The sequence below is a fragment of the Naegleria fowleri genome (assembly GCF_008403515.1).
Source record: "Naegleria fowleri strain ATCC 30894 chromosome Unknown tig28, whole genome shotgun sequence".
NCBI classification, from domain to species: domain Eukaryota; phylum Heterolobosea; class Eutetramitea; order Acrasida; family Naegleriidae; genus Naegleria; species Naegleria fowleri.
In genome coordinates this window covers 733,832-751,993 of record NW_025407960.1, presented here as the reverse complement: position 1 = coordinate 751,993, position 18,162 = coordinate 733,832, and the positions used below count along the sequence as shown (strand labels likewise).

Here is an 18,162-nt window from a genome sequence, read left to right as displayed (position 1 = left end):
AACACTACCTTAGAACGTGTTGACATGTCACTTTGCTTTTGATTATTCCTGTTCACCATTAATAACTCTCGGATTGTTAGAAGTCATGAATAAAAGCAATCGAAATATTTTGTGTAAAGACGAGTGATGTCTTGCAAAACAATTTGCTAAATTGGAGTTCATAATATGAGTGGGATTGGTTTCAGTTGAAGAACGCTGTCTGATGTTCACGTGTGACTTTATGAAATTCGCAATGATTTTTGCATGTCATGTACTCAAAGACATCATGTCGAAATAACATCTGAGCACTAATGATCGCATCATTAAATTTGGTGGAAAACAATGTTGGGTAATGATTGTTGCTGTGGTAATGATAGTCCTATTCTTCATCCTCTTGTGCAAACTTATTTCGTTCGTATCTTTGAAATTCCTTGTCAAAATAATTTCGATATATTTTTTGAATGTCTTGTGGCACCTCTTCTGGTCGTAGCGGTGGTAATCCAGCATCCACTCTTTCCTTGTTTTCCTTAAAGATCTAATCAGAATTAGCATGAAAATTAATAAATTGTTACCACATGTTAATCATGATGTTCCGCCATTCACATGATTGAACATTTTTGAAAATTAATAATAAATTAAATCATCATCATTATATTCATCCACACGTTGAAATTCAAGAACCATTATTTCAATTTTAAAATTTCAAATGAAAATTCATTCCGAAAATCAATAAGAACATTCAAAAATCATCATCTTCAACACATACAGCAAACAACGGATCCTCTCTCGCTTTCTTTTCCATCCAATCATTTCCGGCATGTTTTAATTTTGACAATCCCCAAAACATGCCCACCACTGAAGCTGGCACAAGACTTGCCATCAGTAAGGTTCTCATGTTCATTTTTGAATTTTTTTTTTCAAATCTTTTGCCATTCCTTTCATTTGGGGTGTAATGTACATTCTTCAGGAAAAGGTTCCAAGTATCCAATCCTATAATAAAGAGTGAATCATTATTGAATCATTGCAGGATTCTTCTATCAACCAAGTGTATCATCCGCAACAATTCGAATTACTAGTTGTTTGGAGGAACATGAAAGATCTATTTTTAAAAAATATTGAATAATCCGTTGAATCTTCTTTCGCTACTGGAATCATCACCATTCACGATCTGACCGTTCATTCCGTTCATCCTTCCTTAGAAACGACAACAGCAAAGGATTTATAAAAAAACATAGAAAATGGTATGGGGATTATCATGGCTTTGGGGTAAGTGGGATGAATAATGAGATTTTAACTTCGGAGATGTATGATGACCATTTTGAACCAATAATTATAATATGAATAATAATTTAAATATGAAATATGAATAATGATCATTGATGCACTCGTGATTTATGTGGACATAACTATTACTTGATAATTTTAAATGCATACATTAAAATTGGATGATTGAATTGCTCAACAACATATATTTCCATGAGGATAGGCAGTGGTTCTACAAAAAAGGATACTAAAACAGAAGATACCCAACCAGCACATAACAAATCCATAAATAATATTCATGAAACAATTTCAACACTAGAAAAAAGAGAACAATTATTAGAAAAGAAATGTGCAGATGAAGATTCCAAAGCAAGAGCCTTTTTACAAGAAGGAAACCGAACCGCAGCTGCTCAATGTGTGAAAAAGAAGAAGCAATATCAAACTCAATTACAACGAATTCAAGGCCAAAAACAAAATCTTGAGCAAACATTGCTTGCATTGGAGGAAGCAGTCATTAATGCTGAGACACTCAAGACTCAAAAAGAAACCTCTGATGCCATTAAGAAGGTATATAAAGGAATGACTGCTGAGGATATTGAGAATGTCATGGATGATGTCAGAGAAACGTAAGTTTTATCTTGTGGGAATTCTTTTCCATTTTGAACCATAATTTATTAATTAATTTTAACGAAATTTGTGAATTACTTCATTCAATAATTGATTGAATTTTCCTTTTCATTATGATTACATAATTCGTATGTCAACGTTGAAATAATGTAAATTAACAGTTTGGAAGATGCAAATCAAATATCTGAAGCACTTGGTCAAAATATTGGCCCTGTCATGGATGAAGGAGAATTATTGGACGAATTGGAACAAATGGAGGATGCCATTCATAAAGAGGAAATGAAAGCTCTTCAATTACCTCAAGAAAACCTATCGACGACTGGTGGAAAGAAGGTTGTTAAAAAACCTGTAACAACCACAAATAAGGAAGATGAAGAGCTGGAAAAAGAGCTCGCTGCTCTTATGGAATAATAATAATTATGCCACAATTACAATGAGGTAATTTAATTAACCAGGATCGAAGGATTGGATCGGATTGCTCCAGCGACTATTTTTGAACTTTCTATCAGTCAATCCGATCCAATCCCAAAATCCGATCTATTTAAATTTCTTCAATCTAACTGTAGATTTTCTCATTTCACCTTCTTTTCCTTGTAAATAAAACAACCCTCAACATCGACAAAGACTTTAAACGGACACAAGACAAGTTCAGAGATAATTTAGTATGCATTTAAAGGCAACAATGCGGATATCGATTTGTGTTGGCAGTTGACAAGTCAAACAAAAAATGTCAAACAAAACCGAGAGTACCAGCACTGCCAAATCGCACCAACAACTCGTGAACGAATTGAAAGACGCCTTCAACCTCTTCGATCGAGATGGTGATGGCAAGATTTCCATGGAAGGTATGAATTATTATTCTTTTTTGATTTTAATTATTCAATCTTGATGACGACGACGACGACTCCATTGACGACACGAATTCAAATCGATTGTTGTTGGTTTGATCAACAACAACAACCACTCACTCTGAATTTCAAATTGCTTCTCCAATTCTTGACGGTGATGGTCCTCATGTTCCATTCTTGGTGTGAATCACATGCGTGTCTTCTCTTCTTGCAACGAATTCTTGGTGTGAATCACACGGTGTTGTTGTTGTTGTTGTTGTTTTTAATAATAATAACACATATAACCATCAATCATCCACAACAATCGATATATTTGAATCCATTCCTCTCCCAACAACACCACCACTGGTGTTGAATGGTTACCATCTTTCACATTTTCGGCGGTTGCTTGTCCATCGATTCTCTTCTCTTTCTCCTTTCAAATAATAATAATAATAACAAAATGATCACGTGATGATGAATCACCACCACCACCACCACAACAACAACAACAACATCCTCTCAATCCTTCATTCCTTCGAACGCTACAAAATTTTCAACACTCATGTTTTCAATCATCCTGTTCATGGTGTGCTGTTGTTGTTGCTACTAAAACTTCTTTGAATCATGCTCTCACAATGTTCTTTCATGCAACATGACCTCGCAATGCACGCACACTCATACACATGAACAGAATTGGGTGACGTGTTGAAAAATTTAGGACAAGTTCCTTCACAAGAAGATTTAGAAATTATGTGTAGGTTTTTTTGACAAGTGATGATGATTAGCATTGTTAACACTTGAATGACGACACTTGGATGAATACTTGTCATAATGATGATGATCACAAATAATTGTGTGTTTTTGAATGCTACTGTTGTTGTTGTTGACTTGTTGTTGTCACATTCGCGCACACATCACTCCATTCACGAAACAACAATCATCTTCATGGCCATGATCGTTGTTGGACATGGTTTCTGATTTTTCATAACAGTCAGAGAGGTCGATCAAGACAACAATGGAACCATCGAATTTGATGAATTCATGAAAATGATGGAACTCAAGAACACAAGTGTGGATACTGAGGACGAAATTCGTGAAGCTTTTAGAGTCTTTGATAAGAATAATGATGGTTACATTAGTCATGAAGAATTAAAGTCCATGATGTGTAATTTAGGTGAAACACTTTCAGATAAGGAAGTTAATGAAATGATTAAGCAAGCGGATAAGTATGTTGTATTCTTATTTCGACCTATATTTAATTTTTGTGTGAAAATTGTGAACTGAAATTCAGAGATGGAAATGGAGTGATCGATTTCGATGAATTCAAAAATGTCTTCATGAAGGACATTTCCAATTAATTTTTTTGACTTGTATATCATCTCTTATAAACACCTTAAAACAACCATTTTAACATCAAATGATCCGTGCAATGTGACTCACACATTTAGTTCCAAATCATTCTTTTCACAACATTTTGAAGGAATTGAATCCGTCGATCATTCGTCCTTTTCTGCCACAAATTCACGCAAGTAGAGCGATCGTATCGACACGTCGTGTCTTAGCATTGCTAACATTTGAAACCCCTTTCAAAGACTGGAAATATTTCCTTGATCGAATATTTATATTCTATTTAAAAAAATGATCGACGTGGTGATGCATGTTCTTTACTGCGTGTTGTTGGCAGGAGGAGGTTTTATGGGATATTCGAGAAAGGTTTGTTTTTAATTTAATATATAGAAGAAGACGGTATTCAGAGAGAAGGGTTGACATGAACATTTTGATTTTTTGAAATTTAATTTTAATTTTTTGAATTTCCGAATGCTGAAATGATCAAATACTAAATATTTGACGAAAATGATCAAATATTTGAATTCGTGTTCATGTTGGTGGTGACTGATGGTGCGATTTGAAAAAATTATGAATGACCATTAGGGTAGGTTGATGGACTCAAAATGCGAGTGTTGTGATTGACCTGTTGTCATGTGTGTTTCACTTTCAAATCGTAATGACTTTTGACACCATCATTTCCAATGCAATCGGAATCTCATTTTCGTGTCACCTGACAGGTTCTCTTCCTTCATTGTTTGGAGGTCTGATCATTGCATTACTCTTTCTCTATGCTGCGTATTTGTTTTATGTGAAAAGCTTTGAAACAGCAAGAACATTCTCCATGATTGCTAGTTTTGTGTTGTTTGGTTTGGGAGCTTTTCGATATGTTTCAGTGGAGAAGAAGACTCTTCCTATCGTCTTTATGGTGATGGGAATTGTCATGCTTGTAGTGCAACTGTTGAGAAGATCAGGAGGTGAAGGTGCAAAATTCAAATAATGACATCTCGATTTACAGTTCTATCGAGCAATTAAATTAAATTGACATGCATGAAATTGTTGCGTGAGTGGAAAGAAGTAAATGATTCCCTGAAACATATTTCACTTCAAGTGCCCAACAAATGATCGTCTTCGTTGCTTTCTGAGAATGAAAAGTAATGGCTGCTCTTTTTGTGTTGCAAGTTCAATTTTCATCGTCTTGGCGACAGTTGACACAAAAAAAATTTTGACGAGTTTGTTTGTTGCAAAAACCGTTTGACGTCTCTGTCCTTTAAAGCAACAACAACAAGACTCCCATCATCATTCACAACAACGTTTAAATTCTTATTCACATCGAGCACTATTAAACATCCGTGTACATAAGAAACCATTCTACCACCTCGTCGTATCCTCTTCGATAATCGCAAAAACGAGTCGTAACAACACACAAAAACATCATCATGATTAGTAGTTCAAAGGACTTGGAAGAGTTCGGACGGTATGTATTCTTCTTCGAGAATCATTTTGTTACATATGTTTTAAAACTCTTGACATCACGATCCTCCTATGATGTGCACACAAAATTCTTCCATCAAACATCATCGCTGTTGTGTACTCTCATGATGTGGAATCGCAATGACAATACATTTTGAATGGAAACGTTTCTGTCCTTTGACGACAAATTCATCAAATTATTGTTCATTCTCATCATTCCATTATTTGTGTGATGATTTCAATTTTTCATCATCAACCGATTTCATCATCCTTGCACTTGCGGTGTGTGGTATTACTATTGAAACTTTGTGCACTCACACCATCTCTTTATGTATGATGATCATCATTCAACAAATTTACATTAACAAATTATCACAATATACATCATCATTGCTCGTGATGTACATCTTTATCCTCCTCTTCATTTACTGAACCCATCATGAATTGCATCATCATCTTCCAAACTCCTCCTCCACTTCTACCCTATCGCTCAATATTTCATATATATACATCCATCGCGCATATATCACATTCTTCCTATTTCTTTCTTTCATCTATTTCTCCTATTTATTTAATATATTAATCTGATCAGATACAACATTGACATTCCCATCCGACAAGGCTTCCTCTACCGTAAAACCCTCAAATCTCAGGGCCGTAACCTTCTACGACCTTCCTGGCGTATCAATTGGACCATCGTCTCCACTCAAGGAATTTTCTTCTTTGATCCGAATCGAGTGGAAGCAACCGAAGCCAAAGCCTATGTGCTCACGACGGAACCGCGCTTGAAATTTACGGATGAATCCAAAAACGATGAAAAAAAATATCAAATTGTGATTGAGAGCGATGTGTCGCACATGTTGGTGGTGTTTCAGAGTTGGGATGAGAAGGATTTGTGGATGAGAGGATTTAAGCAAGCGATGGAACAGGCTCGGGAAACTATTTTGAAGAAGAATGGAAATAATAAGAATAGTAATAGAAGTGGAGATGTGAGTCATCAACAGTTGGTGTCTAATACATCGACGGATGATTCTTCTTTGAGTAATAATCCTGATGCTCCTCATTCAACAATTGGAAAATTAGTACCTGATGATGCTCGAGTTGCTGCTCCAACTGTTTTCCAAATGAAGGCAAGAGTAGTTGTGAAAATTAGAGAAGCAAAAGATTTGGAAAAGAGTGACACTGCTATAATGGGAGGTTTGGCCGATCCCTATGTTGTTCTCAATATGGAGCATAAAGTGGAGCATACAAGAGTTGAAAATAACACTTTAGAGCCTAAATGGCGTGAGGAATTTACTTTTGACATTTCACGATTACCATGCGATTTACACGTTATAATCTTTGATAAGGATAGATTCCAATCTGATGACATTCTGGGACAAGTGGTTGTTAAAGTAGAGAGTGCAAGAGCTGGAGCCGATAAAGAAGACTGGTTCCCATTACGTCCAGTATGTGTTGGAGAAAAGGCTTCCGGTAAAATTCACATGAGAGTTGAGTGTCGTTACGATCTTTCCACACAAGGAAAGGTAACATTTGGAGTGCCACTTGTGGATTTACATGCTAGACATCCAGAAAGAGTTTTACCAGATATTTGCTACAAATGTATCTCTAGACTTTATAAGAGAAATTTGACAACTGAAGGATTATTCCGAGTTCCTGGAAACAAGAACAGAATGAGAGCTTACGAAATTCAATTCGATCAAAATCCAGATCAAGACATTAAATTCTCAGAGGGAGAGGACGAACACACAATTGCAGGTCTCTTGAAATTATTTTTGAGAGAACTTCCAGAACCTCCAATTCCACATGCTCTCTACTCTTCGGTATTACAGTTGGACAAGATATCTGATAAGAACGAGAAGATTGATCACTTGAGAGAAATTATGCACAAACTACCAGAACATAATTACTTTTTGCTTCAATGCATGTGTTGTTTATTGCACAGAATAACAACATTCAGTCACATCAACATGATGAAGGAGACAAATTTGGCCATCGTTTTTGGCCCAGTTTTTGCATATCCACCAAGCTCTCTAAACGTATCGAAACAACAATTTTTGGCTCAACACTTACCTGCACTTAGTTCAGTATGTGAACTTATGATTTCTCACTTTGTAGATATTTTCCATAACGACAGAGTATTGGATTGCCTTGTTTATTGTGAGAATAATTGGACTCAATTCAAAAAGTTAATTAAGGATCCAAGCAATGTGCCTCTGTTTGCAGAAGGATCAAGGCCACTCTCAACAGACCAGATCACTGTTGATGTTCGTGATTAGAAACTTGTTGATATTTTCCACCTCACTGCCTAAATCATCGGCAAACCAGTGTACTGCATGATTGTTGTTGCTACTCTCGACTACAACATGTGACCATATTTTCTCTACTAGTCTACAGTGTAAAGTTAACTCTTGTTGAAATTGCAGTAAACAATTATTATTTGTTTCGCTCTCAATCAGAACAATTCTTTTTTTGAAGGTTGATGATAATGAAGGTGCAACTTTGAATTGTATAAAATGATTATCACAATAATCAAAAACCATAAAGAAAGGGTTCACTGTTGAGACTCAAACAATTTGTTTCCAAGTGACTGCAAAAAAACAACTCCACTACGATTGGAATGAAAATTGGTTGCTGCTCAAAGAGAACTTTGTTTTTTGGCATTCTATCACATAGTTTTATGATATGTTTCGTGTTTTTACAAATTGTCAAAATCTACATTTCCAATCTCCTCAAAATACCATTCAAATCTACCCTTAGCATAACTCAGGTAATCGAAATCAATATCAGAAAATTTAGCTTGATTAATAGCCCAAACACCCCAATAAATATGACTAATGCATGCAAAGAGATGAATTCCCTTTCTATACTTTTCAACCATCTCATTAGAAATATTGGAACTTGGTCCTTCATACACCGTTTGGAGATACTTTCGAACAAACTTGGTTTGAATTTCATGGTTTGGGTAGTCATTCTTTTTTAAATCAAATCCAGCATATTCGTCAAAGTGGTTTCCAATATCAAAAGCTCTATAACTATAACCACAATATTCATAATCAATGAAGTGAACAGAGTCGTCTTGGTCATTATAGAGAACATTCAATGCCAATAAATCATTGTGGCAAAAGCCAACAGAAAATAAATCAAGAACAGAGTTCAAATCTTTTGGATCCACGAGCTGTTTTTCTTTCACATTAAAAATCTTGTTTTGGAGAAATTCACATTGTTCCACAATTTTTTCAAAATTCAATTGAGAAAACTTTTCCCTCTTGTCCTTATCACTCCATTCAAATCCTTTCGCATTTTCGACCCACTTATTAATGAGCTTCCAAAGCACAGGCTCTCGACTCTCCTTTTCAATATTCATCTTGTGCCACATGGCTAATTTTTCAGCAATTTTTTCACACTTGTCTGCCATTAACTCAGCTGTGGACGTACATTCTCCAACAATGAAATCATAGATATAACCATTCTTGAAAACACAATGTACTTGAGGTCCCTGTCCATGTTTGTACATTTCTTGCATATGAAATAGTTCAACATCTCGATCGATAATCTTTTCTGTAGAGAGTCCATTAATTCTGCACAATACTTGTTTTCCATTGAAATCAACTTTATAAATTCGATTGGTGATGCCTCCAGTAAGCCTTTTAAGTTTGAGTGGTTCGGAAACGTTTTCAAAGAAGACTGTTTTGAATCGTTCTCTAAAAGGATAATTCAGATCATATACGAGAAGAATAGTTCATGAAATCATTCATAAAGCCAATAGGATCAATTAGTGAGTGAATTAAATATTCAAATACATTCGGAATAGGTTCATCATCATCATGAATTTTCAAAAATATTTTCCGAATTTGTAAATTGTTTCAATCCCGATGCCATCACACGTGAGGCACAAAAATATGGACAAGTCCACAACAATTTGTATAATTCATTTGTAAAATTGAATCATCATCTCTCATCATTATCATCACTTACTCAATCATTGAAACCAATTCATCTTCGCTCATATGAAGATCAAAGAAAATTTCTGGAAAATGTTTTGCTGCCATTTTTTTTGAACTTTGCTTCATTTGAGCATTCAACAAGGAGCAACAATTGTTTACTTATCCGAGAGAAGTAATTGGTCGTCTTCTTTTTGAGCTTGCTCCAGCCAGTAGTAAAATTCTGTACTGATGGGATCATGTTTCAACTTTTCTTGAAGATTTTTAACAAATCCTTCATTGAGACTTCGAGTATTGAGGAAACAATCGTCACTCCATGATTTCCCCAAGTGACTCATGACGCATTTGCAAATGAGAAGCGTGCAACTTGCTAGTGAATGAAAGGGAAGTGTTCTGTACATGCCTCCAACAGGTGGCCTCGCAAAATAGTTGGATGACACTCGCAAGACTTTTTCAGCACTATCCCATTCTACTTTGGTTTTACATATTTTAGATTTTCGATCGACGATGAGACATGATTGATTTTCATTCTCGTTAAATCTTGAGGTTGGTCGCTCTTCTGGAGTGGACTGGCGAAATTCTGGAATGTCCATTAAATTAGCGTCAAGAGCAGCAACGCTCAATGAGGGAGGAATGATCTTGTTGAGAGATTTGAAAACTGCCACCACATCAGAGACTCGAGTAATTTCAAAGAAGAAGAAATCTCGAATCATGTCCATATTGCCAATCGGAAACTCAAGAGGAGCCATCTTCTTTTGAACCATCAGTTCCATCTTTTCAATCCATTCCTTTTGTTTTTCCTTCACAAACACCATTTGAGGGTCAAAGAGCCATTTCCTTATTAAATCGTTCGTGATAGTGTATGATTTGGTGGAATCCTTTAAATAACAGTTGGCATTAATTGCAGTTGCCATTTTGAAAGCCACTTGTATGGCATTCATAATATTTCTTACATATCTTGGAGCTGTAGTGCTCACAACAAATTCTACATGACTTGCCACAAACGTTTCCGAGTTTGGTGGAATAAACTTTGCAACAAACCATGGATCAAAATCGGTCGGATCATAAATCCAAAATGTTGTGTCATCTTTTTTCTGAATATGATTATTAAACGGAACAATCTTATTTTCAGTAGCTTCTTTTGTTGTTACTTTCTGTTGGAGAGTATGCTCAGAAGAGGGCACTTTTGAAAACATGTCATTAAATTCCGATAACATAATATCATAAGTTTTGTGTTTCTTTGAAGAGGTGTGTTCGTGATGATGATTCGTATAAGCATTTTCATGATACAATTGCTCATCACTGGTTATTGATTTCAAAATGAGCTGAGATATATCCTCGTATCGGGAAATAAATATTGAGGGCATTTTGTTATTGGAGTTTTAAAACCGAGTGTCCAAAAAGCGTAAATCTTGAACTTTCTAACGCGACAAACAACAAATGCAATACACAGCTCCGAGATTAATTCAATCGTCCTCGTTGTCTTTGTCGTTCGATTCCAACAACAAGAGAGAGCTCGGCAATTTCTCCTTCTCTCTTGATGCACAACAGTTTTTTTTTTTTAAATTGAACTGTAAAACGCGAACGTTTGTGTTGACTCTCGCGCACAAATCGAGGTTAAGAAACTTCCAAATATAGAATTTATGTCGATCTCTTGTGCAATTCATGCTCCATCAACCCTGTCATGCCCATAGGAGTATTGTGATTAGAATCATGCTCTCAGAAGATAAGCTTGTTGACGCGAATTGTATTGATCAAATCGACTCGAGACAAATGTGGAATGAAGTCATCATGTGTTGTTCCTCTCAATATTCATACAAACATGGATTTAATCTGTCATCGTCAAAAAAGCGTAAAATAAATAAATTGAATAAATAAATACAAGACAAAAGAACCTCCAAAAAACGAATTCTTACCTTATTCTTAATGAAAGAAAAAATTGAACCATCATCACTTGAGATCTTTGTGCTACTCTCACTACTGTGGTTATTTGACCCTGAAAGTGGTGATACACCCTTCTTAACACCATAATGACCAGGAAGAAATTGAGCATGAAAGATGGTTTGGTTTTCGTTTTTTTGATTTCCATTCGTGTTGTTAATCTCAAATGCTGAGATACTTCCATCCGTAGAAGAAAGAGACGAAGCAACCGATCTTAAATCGTGTGGAATAGGAATGCTTGAAAGATCTTTCGTTTTGGGATCGAGTAATATTCGTAAATATCGTTTCATCTCCATATTTAAGTGCTCTGGGAACACCACATCAAAAACAACCACCAAGTGACCGAATTCATTAGTAGTGCCTTTCTTTGGCATTCCTTGATTGGGGATTGCTTTTTTCTGTCCTGGCTGAATGACTTCATCTTCACATTTCACGACAATTTGTTTTCCTTTTTCGAGGGTGTTGAGTGTCATTTGAAATCCAGTGAGAGCTTCTAATAGAGTAATTGTTTTCTTCACGTACAAGTCGTCTCCACTGAAATATTCGATTTTTAAAGATACCTTGAAATGAGTTCAACTTGAACTCTTCATATTCACTTACATTCTTTCAAATTCCTTATGTGGTAACTGTCTAATTTCAAAGGTAATGTCACTAGTTGCCTTACTCTGCCATTCATCTCCATGATTTCGCAATACAATCCTTTCTCCATGTCTACTTCCTCTCTCAATTTTCACAGTGACGGTTGTAATCTCGTTGACCAATTTTCTTCCTTTACAGGTCTCACATTTTTTTGTGACATATTGTCCTCTACCTTCACAATCCATACAAATCGTGGAAAATTGCTGTACAATATTTCTTGGAAGAGTTCTTCTCATTATTCTTCTTCCAGTACCTTTACAGGCCTTACAATAAAACACATGTTCATTTGAGAATGCTCCTGTACCATTGCAAGTTCTACAAATTATTTTTCTCTTCTTTGTGAATTCTCGTTGACATCCCATGTAGAGCTCTTCGAGTGTGACATCGATTGGAATAACCACAGATTCTTGATCCTCATTGGTTGGAGGTTTTGTTTTTCCTCCGAATAATGTTTCAAAAAATCCAAATTGATTCAAATACATATCGAAGGGATTCATAACAGAATCCATTTGTTCGAAGGAATTACTATTGTTATTGAGACCTGCTTCTCCGAAAGCATCATAATTCTGTCTCTTGTCGGGATCTGACAATACTTCATAAGCTTCGGTAATTTCCTGAAATTTTTGTGTGGCTTCTTGTTTGTTCGTGTTCAAATCAGGATGAAACTGTTTGGCTAATTTCCGATAACTTTGTTTGATGTCCTCTTCGGAACAATCCCGATCTGAATTGCGCAATATCATGAACATAATTATTAAAATTTAAAAATTAAAAATTTATGATACACCCAAATTTAAATAACGATTAAAAATCATTATTCGTAATGCATTAAAATCTTGTTCCATCCCGATACATATTTTCAACAATACGACAATTCTCTGACTTACCAAGTCCAAGAATCTTGTAATAATCAAGCTTTTCCTTTTTGTTGGATTTTTGCATTTTTTTCTTTGAATTTTATTCTCTGCAAGAATGTGCAATGTTAAAACGATGGACTCTAATGGACACATCAACCTCACATCACAAGCACGACATGGAATGGAAATAATAAATTAAGGTTTACTTTCGTTCGATTTTTCAGCGGATTGTTCGATATATTCTTTGGTATATCTTTCAAGACGTTCTTCTTCTTGTTCCTTGGATTCCACAACGTTGAAATTCTCTTTTCCATCCCATAAATAGGCTACCACTCGCCGTCCATCAAACATTCTTCCATTATTCTCTTTAATGCATTCTCGAGCATGGAGCGGTGATTTAAATCGAATTTCCACAACTCCCTCAGGATTTTCAGAATAAATTTTAATCTTGTCAACTTTTCCAATTTTTTCAACTTCACTTTTGATTTCATCTTTCAACTCAGCTCCAAATAGTGGATCCGAAGAGAAATCTTCAGGAACAAACATGTGTTTGAGAATGGCCACTCTTCCATGTGGTTCATTCTCAGAGGCCATTGCTTCATCTGGATAATCACCGAAACCCCATTGTAATTTTCTATTTTCCTTGTCCTTAATTTGTTTTCTTCTATTGTGATATTCTAAACTTCGTGAAGCGTCATAGTTTTCTGGCTTGGTAAATTGGGCACGTTCTACAGTGATTTTCGATCCATCCCCGAACAGAGAAGCTCCGTCAAACAAAGTGAGAGCCAAATCAATACTTTCCTCTTTGAGAAATGTCACTCTAGCATCTCCTTTAAGCTTGCCATGCTCATCTCTGTATAATTTAACTTTTGGCTGCTCTGTGAAGGGATCTGTTTTGATAATTCCACACTTTGAAAAGGTCTCAATTAAAAATTGCAGAGTGACCTTCTTTTCATCCAAAGGTAAACCCGTAATATATATTGAAGTATTAAATTGCTCGTGCCAACCAGGTAAAAAATCATCGTTCGGCTTTTTCTTCTTTTCTGATTTTTCTATTGAAATTTCATTCTCGTCTTGCTCATTATTATTCTCTTCATTCTTGGAATCAAATAATTTTTGATTACCGGTGCTTTCGGAACCATGTTTTCGCTTCTTCTTTTCAAGTTTTTCTTTTTGTAGTTGTTCTCGTATTTTCAACGCACGTTCCTTCTCCAATCTCTCTTGTCTCATTTCCTCCGTTTCTTGAAAATTATAAATTGACTGTTGATCTTCAAATTGATTTTCCTGCACATGAGGAAACCAAGCTCCCTTGTCCCCATGATACACATATTCCAGCTTCGTTTCGGGATCTACAAAAAATTGTCCATCTTGTATGATCCCGCTCGGAAATAGAGTAGATGATCCTGGCACTTGCACGGTTGCTCCATGCTCCTCCTCCTCATGTTCCGAAGTTGCTACCCGAGATCGTGGTGGTGTTTGATTTTCATCACCCGATATGTCGGTCGTTGTGTGGTTGTTTTGATTTTCAGACATTTTTTTGTAAACGAAAATTGTTTTAAGAAAATAAAACATCGAACGTGAGGTTTGAAACATCTAAGTGACGGACAAAGTCACTATTGTCCATTTCAACTGTTTTGGAATAGAAGGAGGGTGAAAGTAGTTGCGTTTTTCGAAAGAAACGAGATCAGTAATGTATTAAATTGTTGTTGTGTTGCAGTTGAATAGCATGACATTCTTGAGTGCAATATTCCAATATTATTACATGCAAAGACACTTCTTCTTGTGGTTATGATTGGAATTGGAATTGGTCGAAGCAACAGCATCCATCGTGGTTGGTTCCATACTTTTCTGCAAATTCACTTCCTTAAATTTGGAATAATCCATTTGATTCGTATCCAAAATCCAAAACCCGTCAAATAATTCATTTGTTTGATCCAAATTTCCAAACAAGTATCCCAACTGATTACTGGCCACAATGGTGTTACGACAGCATTGTCTCGATGAGAAATGAGTATGTCCAAAAAACCATGCAATCACTGGTGGTCCCATCAAGTGTGACAAATCCGTGCCAAATGCCATGTTTAATTGTCGTGTCCATTCATTCGTGCTATTTTCATATTTTGGATCGCTTACTCCTTTCGTGAGAGGTGCGTGATGAGTCACCACAATGGCTCTCTTATTTTCTTGTTTTTTAACAATATCGAGTTGTCTTTCAATGAATTGTAATTGTTCTTCGAACCACTTGTTGGTATCATTGGTAGTGAGATTCACTTCTTCTGACATGGTCATGTTGTGTTGAATTTTGATTTTCTTGTAATCATTCATGGACTTGAATAAAGAAATTTGCAAATTTGAAATTCAAAAAATCCATCCAATACTTGTGTGTTGAGAATATAGAGAATCATAGGAATGACCTACTTTTTCAACATAATTTTGTGATTCTTGTCGAATTTGACTCCACAAAATACATCCAATAAAAACAATCACTTCTCCTGTTTCGTCATCTTGTATTTCCACCACTGATTGATCCAGAAAATGGACATTATTGAACTCTTTGCACACTTGTTTCATGTTCTCCACACAACTATAATATTCGTTTCCATAAAATTCTACAATTCATGCCAAATGTCATGATGTCAATCACATCAACAATGATCATGTCATTTCATTATCCACATCACATCAACATTAAATGTTGTAACATTTCCGACGATCCAAAAAGAAAAAACAAACCATGATTTCCTGCCACATAAAGCACATGTTTAAATTGTTGACTCACATCCTCCAAAAACTCTTTAAAACTCTCTTTTTTCACATTCGCAACATCTCCAGCGAGAATCAACACATCAGCTCCTCCTGTGTCCTCACATGGCCACTCTTTCAAAAGTTTCCGATGAAATCGTTCTTGATACTTGTCTTGAAACTTTTGATAACTCTCGAAATGTTCAATGTGTAAATCGCTCAACAAGGAAATTTTCATTTTTTTTTAATTGATACGTCAACCCCAATTAATCCAATTTAATTAACCAACCCAAACAACCAATTGGTTAATTCCTTATTCATTTGTGGAAAGATCTATCTTTTACTGAGGATTTCATTACTAAACGTTGAAAGAACCTCTCAGGCAAGTCAAATTTTGAATAATTCTTTATTTTCGAGAATCTTGATCCTTAGACTTTGAAGGATTCTGAGTATTCAAGGTAAAGTGTTTCACCATATGATCGTAACCTTTGGGTTTTCTTCGTGGATGACTTTTTTGAACATCCACTTCATGAAGGGTCAATCCGAAGCAGGGAGAAGTGGATGAATGATTGGGAGAAGTGGAGGAGGAAGAGGGAGAGACCCGTGATGATGAGGATACTGCTGATGATGAGGTTGATTCAGCAGGTCGAACGTTTTCAAAATGAATGATGAATGATCGTTGTGCAGGAGGGAATCCTGTTGGGGAAGAAGAAGAAGGAAACCAAGACAAGTCAGATGCCACCTCCTTCTTCTTCTTATTTGGATGTTCATTGTTACCAATATCTTGAATTAAGGAATTGGGAACTGTCAAGGGGAGAAGGGACGGAAACTGGACAAAGCTCGATGAATCGTTTCTTCTGATGGAGAAGGACGCACCAGGAAAAGGAGGATCATCCTCAACACCACCATCCACAACAAGAACACCATTCGATCGAGGATCTAACTGAAGACTTGAGGAGTTTGTTTTCGTTGAGGATGATACGAAAGCAAGTTGTTGTTGTTGTTCTTGAGGTGGTTGTCGAGGATGATGAACAATACTGCTACTACTACTACTACTTCTTCTTCTTCTACTATTACCACTTGGACTACAAGTTTCATTTCCCAATTTCCTCAATTCGTTCCAAACCCGATGTCGATGTTCTTCCGAATGCTCGCCATTCAGTAATTCATCCATCGTTTCCTCTCGGTACAGATAGAGAGGACTGAAAGGATTCATCTGTGTTGGTGTTCCATGGAACCGTCCTTGCATCCTCATGATCATACTTGCATCCATTGAATATCGTCTTTGAGGAGGACAAGGAACATGATCAACAACAGAACCTTCTTTCATCACGAAAGGAAACGAGCATTCTGTTGTTGAAGGACGATTATCTGTATTCATCAAGAACGGAAACGAACACGTTGAAGTGTTACTCGAAGGATTGGTCCAAGAAGAAGAAGAAGATGAAGAACCACCCACTCGATGAGGATCCACTATTAAGGAGGACATGCGTCGACGACGACGAGTGCCAGCAACAACAGCTGCACGTGGTCGGGAAAATCGAACCAATAGCTCTTCTGAAATCCTCTCTTCTTCATGATCATCATGATCTTGATTGTTGTTAGTATTGCAAGGATTGTAATGAAGGGAGTCTTCCTTCTCTCCACGACCTTCATCTTCCAAAGGAACTACTGTTGGAGGATGTACATAAGGATCCTCCCTCCTATTGTTGTGGTGGTACAGACGTGTTCGAACACCACCTTCCCGATCAAGGACATCATCATGGTGGATGATGGGAACCAAAGAGTGGTGATTGGCAGTAGTAGTGGTGCTACCAAATGAGAATGATGGATAAGAAGAAACAAGATGTTGTTGATCCTTGTTCTCAACTGCTGTTGCTGCTGCTGCTTCCATTCGAATGAACTGTTTGCCTAATCCAGCAGTGTTTCTTGATCGATGATGATGAGGATGATGATTGGAATGAACAGTAGTTGAAGTAGTAGTATTAGTAGTAGAAGTAAATCGAGAAGAAGAGTCGTCGTTGTCTTTGTCGTGTTGTTCGCGTTGTTGTTTCTTCTGCTGCCATGAACTGTTCTTGCTGTGAGGGGACATGGAACTCACTCGACGACTTTGAAAGCGTGGATTGTGTCTACTCAATAATAATGACGACCAATGTTGATGATGAACGGAGAAACAAAGAAGATTCCACAAAGATTTTCGCGAGTGTTCAACATCAAGCGTCGCATGGGGACTGCTGTTTCAATTTTTTACGAACCGTGTTCTTATAACCAAACAAGTTTGACAGAACGGGCATGATGACTCAAACAACATGTTGTTGTTCCGGAAATGGAACATAAGCGCACGGTTGGACCGTATTGGAGAAACAGTGCCAAGTTGGGACGCGATAACAAGCAAAACCTCATGTGTTGTGTTATGGAAATAATTAAGGCATCAACACCTTCCAATAAGGGACATTATTGGTAATAAGGCAAAAAATGGACACCCTTTTCTTTCAACTTCTTAAAAGGTAAAATAAGGGACGAGTTGAAACTTGTGCACATTCC

The 18,162-nt window shown here is 36.5% G+C and overlaps 10 protein-coding genes across 10 annotated transcripts; 3 read left to right on the top strand and 7 right to left on the bottom strand.

Annotated features, from left to right (window-relative positions):
- Window positions 1–358: 358 nt before the first annotated feature.
- Window positions 359–880, bottom strand: FDP41_002180 (uncharacterized protein; the record flags this gene model as incomplete). The annotated part of the gene is made up of 2 exons (XM_044705347.1): window positions 359–514; window positions 746–880. The coding sequence occupies 2 exons, from the start codon at window positions 878–880 to the stop codon at window positions 359–361; spliced, it is 291 nt and encodes a 96-aa protein (XP_044563823.1).
- A 337-nt stretch (window positions 881–1,217) lies between these two features.
- FDP41_002179 (uncharacterized protein) lies at window positions 1,218–2,280 on the top strand (the record flags this gene model as incomplete). Its single annotated transcript, XM_044705345.1, has 3 exons — window positions 1,218–1,245; window positions 1,466–1,868; window positions 2,031–2,280. 3 exons carry the CDS (start codon window positions 1,218–1,220, stop codon window positions 2,278–2,280), a joined length of 681 nt encoding a protein of 226 aa, XP_044563822.1.
- Window positions 2,281–2,596: 316 nt separating this feature from the next.
- FDP41_002178 (uncharacterized protein) lies at window positions 2,597–4,057 on the top strand (the record flags this gene model as incomplete). The annotated part of the gene is made up of 4 exons (XM_044705344.1): window positions 2,597–2,714; window positions 3,391–3,453; window positions 3,691–3,925; window positions 3,991–4,057. The coding sequence occupies 4 exons, from the start codon at window positions 2,597–2,599 to the stop codon at window positions 4,055–4,057; spliced, it is 483 nt and encodes a 160-aa protein (XP_044563821.1).
- Window positions 4,058–5,464: 1,407 nt separating this feature from the next.
- Window positions 5,465–7,777, top strand: FDP41_002177 (uncharacterized protein; the record flags this gene model as incomplete). The annotated part of the gene is made up of 2 exons (XM_044705343.1): window positions 5,465–5,502; window positions 6,091–7,777. The coding sequence occupies 2 exons, from the start codon at window positions 5,465–5,467 to the stop codon at window positions 7,775–7,777; spliced, it is 1,725 nt and encodes a 574-aa protein (XP_044563820.1).
- A 419-nt stretch (window positions 7,778–8,196) lies between these two features.
- FDP41_002176 (uncharacterized protein) lies at window positions 8,197–9,550 on the bottom strand (the record flags this gene model as incomplete). The annotated part of the gene is made up of 2 exons (XM_044705342.1): window positions 8,197–9,202; window positions 9,477–9,550. 2 exons carry the CDS (start codon window positions 9,548–9,550, stop codon window positions 8,197–8,199), a joined length of 1,080 nt encoding a protein of 359 aa, XP_044563819.1.
- A 50-nt stretch (window positions 9,551–9,600) lies between these two features.
- FDP41_002175 (uncharacterized protein) lies at window positions 9,601–10,809 on the bottom strand (the record flags this gene model as incomplete). Its single annotated transcript, XM_044705341.1, has 1 exon — window positions 9,601–10,809. One exon carries the CDS (start codon window positions 10,807–10,809, stop codon window positions 9,601–9,603), a length of 1,209 nt encoding a protein of 402 aa, XP_044563818.1.
- Window positions 10,810–11,254: 445 nt separating this feature from the next.
- On the bottom strand, window positions 11,255–12,961 carry FDP41_002174 (uncharacterized protein; the record flags this gene model as incomplete). The annotated part of the gene is made up of 4 exons (XM_044705340.1): window positions 11,255–11,275; window positions 11,359–11,917; window positions 11,984–12,743; window positions 12,907–12,961. 4 exons carry the CDS (start codon window positions 12,959–12,961, stop codon window positions 11,255–11,257), a joined length of 1,395 nt encoding a protein of 464 aa, XP_044563817.1.
- Window positions 12,962–13,071: 110 nt separating this feature from the next.
- Window positions 13,072–14,409, bottom strand: FDP41_002173 (uncharacterized protein; the record flags this gene model as incomplete). Its single annotated transcript, XM_044705339.1, has 1 exon — window positions 13,072–14,409. One exon carries the CDS (start codon window positions 14,407–14,409, stop codon window positions 13,072–13,074), a length of 1,338 nt encoding a protein of 445 aa, XP_044563816.1.
- A 225-nt stretch (window positions 14,410–14,634) lies between these two features.
- Window positions 14,635–15,856, bottom strand: FDP41_002172 (uncharacterized protein; the record flags this gene model as incomplete). The annotated part of the gene is made up of 3 exons (XM_044705338.1): window positions 14,635–15,204; window positions 15,295–15,485; window positions 15,610–15,856. 3 exons carry the CDS (start codon window positions 15,854–15,856, stop codon window positions 14,635–14,637), a joined length of 1,008 nt encoding a protein of 335 aa, XP_044563815.1.
- Window positions 15,857–16,024: 168 nt separating this feature from the next.
- FDP41_002171 (uncharacterized protein) lies at window positions 16,025–17,710 on the bottom strand (the record flags this gene model as incomplete). The annotated part of the gene is made up of 1 exon (XM_044705337.1): window positions 16,025–17,710. The coding sequence occupies one exon, from the start codon at window positions 17,708–17,710 to the stop codon at window positions 16,025–16,027; it is 1,686 nt and encodes a 561-aa protein (XP_044563814.1).
- Window positions 17,711–18,162: the final 452 nt, after the last annotated feature.